We start from the raw sequence: 6,292 nt of genomic DNA, 5'->3' as shown, positions 1-6,292 counted from the left end.
GGGTCTAGGCCCGAAACGTCAGCCTCTCTGCTCCTATGATGCTGCTTGACCTGCTGTGTTCATCCAGCCCTGCACCTTGTTGTTTCGGATTCACCAGCATCTGCAGTTCCTACTATCTCACTAACTTAATTGAGTTTTTTAAGAAGTAACGAAAAGGATTGATGAAGGCAGAGCGGTGGACGTTATCTGTATGGACTTCATAAGGCGTTCAACAAGGTTCCTCATGCTAGATTGGTTAGTAAGGTTAGATCGCATGGAATACAGGGGGAACTAGCCATTTGGATACAGAACTGGCTTGAAGGTAGGAGACAGAGGATGGTGGGGGAGGGTTGCTTTTCAGACTGGAGGCCTCTGACCAATGGTGAGCCACAAGGATTAGCGCTGGGTCCACTGCTGTTAGTCATTTGTATAAATGATTTGGATGTGAACGTCGGAGGTATGGTTAGTAAGTCTGCAGATGACACCAAAATTGGTGGTGCAGTGGACAGCAAAGAAGGTTACCTCAGAGTACAATGGGATCTTGATCAGATGGGCCAATGGGCCGAGGAGTGGCAAATGAAGTTTAATTTAGATATTTGTGAGGTGTTGCATTTTGCTGTGGCAAATCAGGGAAGACTTGTACAATTAATACAGGGGGCTCTGGGGAGTGTTGCTCAACAAAGAGACCTGGGGTGCAGGTTCATAATTCCTTGGAAGTGGATGGAATTTAATTTAGATAAATGTGAAGTGCTGCATTTTGGAAAGGCAGATCAGGGCAGGACTTATACACTTAGTAGTAAGGTCCTAGGGAATGTTGCTGAACAAAGAGACCTTCGAGTGCAGGTCCGTAGTTCCTTGAAAGTGTAGTCACGGGTAGATAGGATAGTGAAGAAGACATTTGATATGCTTATCTTTTTTGGTCAGTGCATTGAGTATAAGAGTTGGGTGGTCATGTTGCAGCTGTACAGGACATTGGGTAGGCCACTTTTGGAATACTGTGTGCAATTCTGGTTTTCCTGCTGTAGGAAGGATAATGTACAACTAGAAATGGTTCAGAAAAGATTTACAAAGATGTTGCCAGGGTTGGAGGGTTTGAGCAATAGGGAGAGGCTGAATAGGCTGGGGCTGTTTTCCCTGGAGCATCGGAGGCTGAGGGGTGACCTTTTAGAGGTTTATAAAATCATGAGGGGGATGGATAGGGTAAATAGACAAGGTCTCCCAGGGTAGGGGAGTCCAAAACTAGAGGGCATAGTTTAAGATGAGAGGGAGAAGATTTAAAAGGGACCTAAGGGGCAACTTTTTCACGCAGAGGGTGGTGCGTGTATGAAATCAACTGCCAGAGGAAGTGGTGGAGGCTGATACAATTACAGCATTTAAAAGGCATCTGGATGGGTAAATGAATAGGAACGGTTTAGAGGGATATGGGCCAAATGCTGGCAACTGGGAGTAGATTTATGTGGGATATCTGGTCGGCATGGACGAGTTGGGCCGAAGGGTCTGTTTCCATGTTGTACATCTCTATGACTCTGTGACTGGACTTAGCCTTTCCTACTTTGCAGTAGTGCAGACCATGAATAGGGGGAGCTCACCCTTTTTTCAGATTCGCCGAGAGGGACACTGCATTCTGTCCGAAATGAATTATATTTTGAGAGTCGAAAGAGCAAGGAAGAAATTGTGGAGTGTGGAGAAAAAGTAGGAAGTCCAAGGAGATTATTTTTTTCACCAAGGTAGAATGGAATTGTGGAAGGATTACACACATTACTAACCAGCAAGGCACAACCAGCCAAGCTTCTGCAGACAAAAATTTAACGTGAGAAGGGAACATTCAAGTGCAATTCTTGCAGTGCAGTGGGTAGCTTCCCTACCCCTGGGTCAGAAGCTGTGGGTTCAAGTCCCATTCCACACTTGATGGCAATGCTAAATATGGGCAGATGGGTTGATTGTCAGCCTGTAACTCCTCCCAGTACCCTCGATTGCGGGTGGTAAGAGCGGGGGTATTTCCAGGTTGGCCATGTTCCAGGCGCCAGTGGCCATGTACCAATCCAGTGGGCATCCATTGTCGCTATTGACCTCTTGAGGGCTTTGAGTGAGGGACATCCACTGAGGCAGACTTTGTTGGCGCTGAATGAGATTTCACTAAAACCAAAATCCCTTTGTCCTCATAATCTCTGACCAGCTGTGAAGCGATTTCTTTTTTTTTGCTGTTGGCGTAAATGTAACAATGTTAAGTGACCACCTGCCTCTGCTGTCATTCTCCTGTTGCTATCTGCTCGCAATCAAAAGGTTGTCTTTCCAAGCTTCTTGCAAGAGACCTGTGCACTGAATTCAGGCTGATGCTGCTGAGGCTGGTCCCACTTATTGGATGAGACATGAATATACCCTCTCAAGGGGATGTACGCTGCAGCATGTGGAAGAAGAGTTACAGAGTTTTCACCAGTGTCTTGTACAGTACTAATCTCTCAGCTTGCTGCTGAGCTAAGCAAAATAAACCAATTGCTTATGACTTGCACTGCTGTTGGATCTTGCTGCCTTGCCTCCAATACTTGAACAATATCTCATTGGCTTTACTCCATACTGAGCTCTTGAAAGGTGTGATAGAAATTTATGTTGTCCTGAAATTTATATTTTTGTTCCATTTGTTCTATTGTGTGGGTGTCACTGACAAGATTGACATTTGTTGCCCATCCCTCGGGCAGGTTGGAGTTAACCACATTTGTGTGCGTCTTTTTTTGGTTATTTATTCAAGGGATTTGGGGGTGCACCTGGCCTGGCTGCCATTTATTTCCCAGAGGATGGTTAACATTGCTGTGGGTCTGGAGCCACGTGGATGTCAGACCAAATAAGGATGGCAGATTTCCTTCCCCTAAAAGGCATTAGTGAATTAGTTGGGTTTTTACAACGATTGACAATGGTTTCTCTGAGGCCAGCTCTCTCTTCCAGATTTTACTGAATCCACATTTCACCACGTACCATGTTGGGATTTGAACCCATGTTCCCAGAATATTGGCCTGAGTTCTGGATTAGTATGCCAGCAACATTACCACCATGCCACCCCTACCATATACCCCTCCCCATCTCCCTCACCCCTACCCGTCCCTCTTCCTCTCCCCATACCCCTCTTCCCTGCACTCTGGAATTACATGTAGGCCAGACCAGGTAAGGACAGCAGATTTCCTTTGCTAAATTACATTGGTGAACCAGATGAGTGTTTTTTTCCCCTAAAAACAAGAATTGTTGGTAAAATGCAGGTCATTATCACTGAGATTAGCTTCATGTTCTGTCCTTGTAACTAAATTCCAGCAGCTGCCCTGACAGGATTTGAACCCCTGAGCATTAGGCTGGCACACCAGATTGCTAGACTAGTAACGCTGTCACCACCCTCCTGTTTCTGTTCTAACCAGTGTTTTCTAACGTGTACCTCTCTGTTTTGCAGGCTCACCACACAGTACGTGTACCCACAAGCGATTGTACAGCCTGGAGTCATCCTTCCACCCCAGCTGCAGGGGGTGACCTCGCCTTTCATTGACTATACAACGTCTGCCACCTACGCACAGTATGCCGCCTATGATCAGTACCCATATGCCGCTTCGCCCGCGACTGGCTACCTTGGATTTGGCTATTCCACTCTGCAGCAGCCTGTAATAGGTGGGAGTCCCACCACCGCTGCCACGGCCGCTTTTGTTCAGTATCCCCCTCAACCTCTGCAACCTGACCGCATGCAGTAGAGCAAACTGAGGAAGGAGTGTTCAGTGATAAAAGGACCTCACTCCCATTCACTTGGGGGTGGGGGGGGTGGGGGGGGAGGTGGGCGCTGTTATTCTAAGGTGAAAAGACACACAGGCGATTCATGGGATGTTGCTGTCAGATCTCTCTGGATGACGATGGAGAGCTGTTTTAAGTAGTAATGGGAGCAGATAGAAGCACCGGGGGACTGGGCTTCTCCACGACCTGTCATCTCCATCAGGTTACCTGCTCGGAAAGAATTGCCTCCAATCAGAAACTGAACATTATTCCGATGCCAGGCTGGTGGACAGCTCTGTCTGTCTCTGTCTCTCCGTTACTGTCTGTCTGTGTTTCTCTCTCCATTACACTGTCAGCCTACCTTTTGTCAGTCTTTTCCCCCCCTCCCTTTCTCGCTCGCTCTCTCTCCGTCCCTAGGTGAACCTTGCTTTCAATACCCACCTCTGCCTCTTTCCCCAAATTACATAACGTATTCTCTCCTAAGCACCACCTCTTAGAATGAAGAGTAGCAGGCTGTTTATTGTAAGGTACGAACTGCAACAAAAATGCTGCAGTGACATATAAGAACACATACACACAAAAAAACGCTATTTTTGTTGTATAAAGACCTCTATTATTTATCAATGCCTTACAGAGGAAAAGAAATTTGTGACTACTTTTTAATATTTATTGCAAAGAGCTGTGAATCGCAACAGGGGAAAGAGAAAAGTTAGTTGTTCAGCTACCAATGCATAAATTATTATAAGTAGATTAAAAATTAATAGGTTGCTAATTAATTTTGATATGCAAAAAGAGAACTTTGGAAGGGAAGCAACATTTCTGTAGTCAGAACACTGATCTATTTTCTTAATTTTATAATTAATCTTAAGATCATCTCAACTTGGGTATATATTTTTTAAAAGAGAGCTTTTTTTTAAAAGAAAGCTAATTGTATATGAACCAAGGGTAATTTTTATCAACTTAATGATGCAGTATTCATCTCCGCATACTATCCGATACCCTTTTAGTGTCCGGAATTTCCTCATTGTTTTAAAAGAAACCTGCTACTGGATGCCTGTAGATTTGGATACCAAATTTTTTATACCCAGCTGAAATGAAGGAGAAGTTTTAGGGTACCAATGCAATTTTTAAAATAATTTTGAAAAACCTTTAAAAAAGAAGCAGAAACATTTTAGACAAAAAAAGCTGCGATTACATTAAACAGCATTCTTGTCAGACTGTAGCAGGTACTGAGAAAAATATTTTCAATGTTGTATTAAAGGAACTTAAATATCACACGAAAGTTTGCCTGTTCTGTGGTCTGTTTCCAGCTCACACTGAGGTGCTTTGTAACAACTGGAGGTGCCACAAAACACTGAGGTCCCAGAGGCCATGAGATGATGTTGTCCTACTTGGCCCTCAGATCAGAGACTAGGATTTGGTTTCCTCTTGGTCTGCTCTGCAGGTTATGGGTCCATCTACTTCATGGGGCTCTAACTCTGAGCTTCTGCCAAACGTTTCCCCCCCCTGCATTGTGAATTGTCATGACCTCACAGAATCCCTACAATGTGGAAGCAGGCCATTCAGTCCATGGAGTCCACACTGACCCTCCAAAGAGGAGCATCCCACCCAAACCCACCCCATCCCTGTAACCCTGCATTTCCTATGAATAGCCCACCTAGCCTGCACATCCCTGGACACTATGGCCAATCCACCCTAACCTGCACATCTTTGGACTGTGGGAGGAAACCAGAGCACCCGGAGGAAACCCATGCAGACACAGGGAGAATGTGCAAACTCTACACAGACGGTCACCCAAGGGTGGAATTGAACCTGTGTCTCTGGAGGCCACAGTGCTAACCACTGAGCCACAGTGCTGCCGCTCAGTAAAAACTACAAGATGTGGGGTGGGTGGGGATGTTGGTAAGGTGGGGGGAGATCCATGAAGGCAGAGGACCAAAGTCCAATGAGAGCGATCCTGACCCTGACCCTCATCCCTATTTTGAGAAGCCCTTGCTTAACTTATTCCCATGAACTGACTTCAATTTAAAAGCAAATATTTGGTAGTTGCCTTTAAGATCAGTGAAACATGAAAACCTCAGCTGCAATGGTAAGAGAGAAGGAACAGATGTGTTTTCCAATGTTATTTTATCCAATGTTATTTTACCCATTTTTCAAGCAAAATTTTATTTCCACCCAGCATACTGCCTCAGGAATATCTCTCTGGAATGTTGACTGAAGGTAAATGTGTTTTGAAGACACATTCCAAGCTTCAGCATGTCCCAAAGTGCATTATAGCCAATGGAGGACTTGCTGCATGAAATTACTTGCTTACTTCCTACGTCACAAAAGGACTTAGGAAGCAGTCAAATCACACACAGCAAGCTCCCACTAATGTTCTGATAACTGAAAGATCTGTTTTTAGTGCATTTAAGTGAGGAGTAAGAATTGGCCCTCGAAAGGGCTAGCTCCTTTGCTGCTCTTCAAAGTACAGTAACCATTCCCTCACTGTCCATAAGACTATAAAATGTAGGAGCAGATGTAGACCGTTCAGCCCATCGGATCTACTTTGCTATTCAGTGAGATCATGGCT

The 6,292-nt window shown here is 45.0% G+C and overlaps 1 protein-coding gene across 1 annotated transcript in view; it reads left to right on the top strand.

Moving 5' to 3' along the window:
* The window catches only part of LOC125485436 (lysosomal protective protein-like), a 58,571-nt gene extending 54,867 nt beyond the window's left edge, over nt 1–3,704 (top strand). The window contains exon 6 of the mRNA XM_048608193.1: nt 3,413–3,704. Coding sequence (XP_048464150.1) covers nt 3,413–3,704 — 292 coding nt within the window. The remainder of the gene's footprint in view (nt 1–3,412) is intronic.
* The last annotated feature ends 2,588 nt before the right edge of the window (nt 3,705–6,292 follow it).

Source organism: Rhincodon typus, chromosome 19 (assembly GCF_021869965.1).
Source record: "Rhincodon typus isolate 14 chromosome 19, sRhiTyp1.1, whole genome shotgun sequence".
NCBI classification, from domain to species: domain Eukaryota; kingdom Metazoa; phylum Chordata; class Chondrichthyes; order Orectolobiformes; family Rhincodontidae; genus Rhincodon; species Rhincodon typus.
This window is presented reverse-complemented; position numbering and strand designations above follow the sequence as displayed.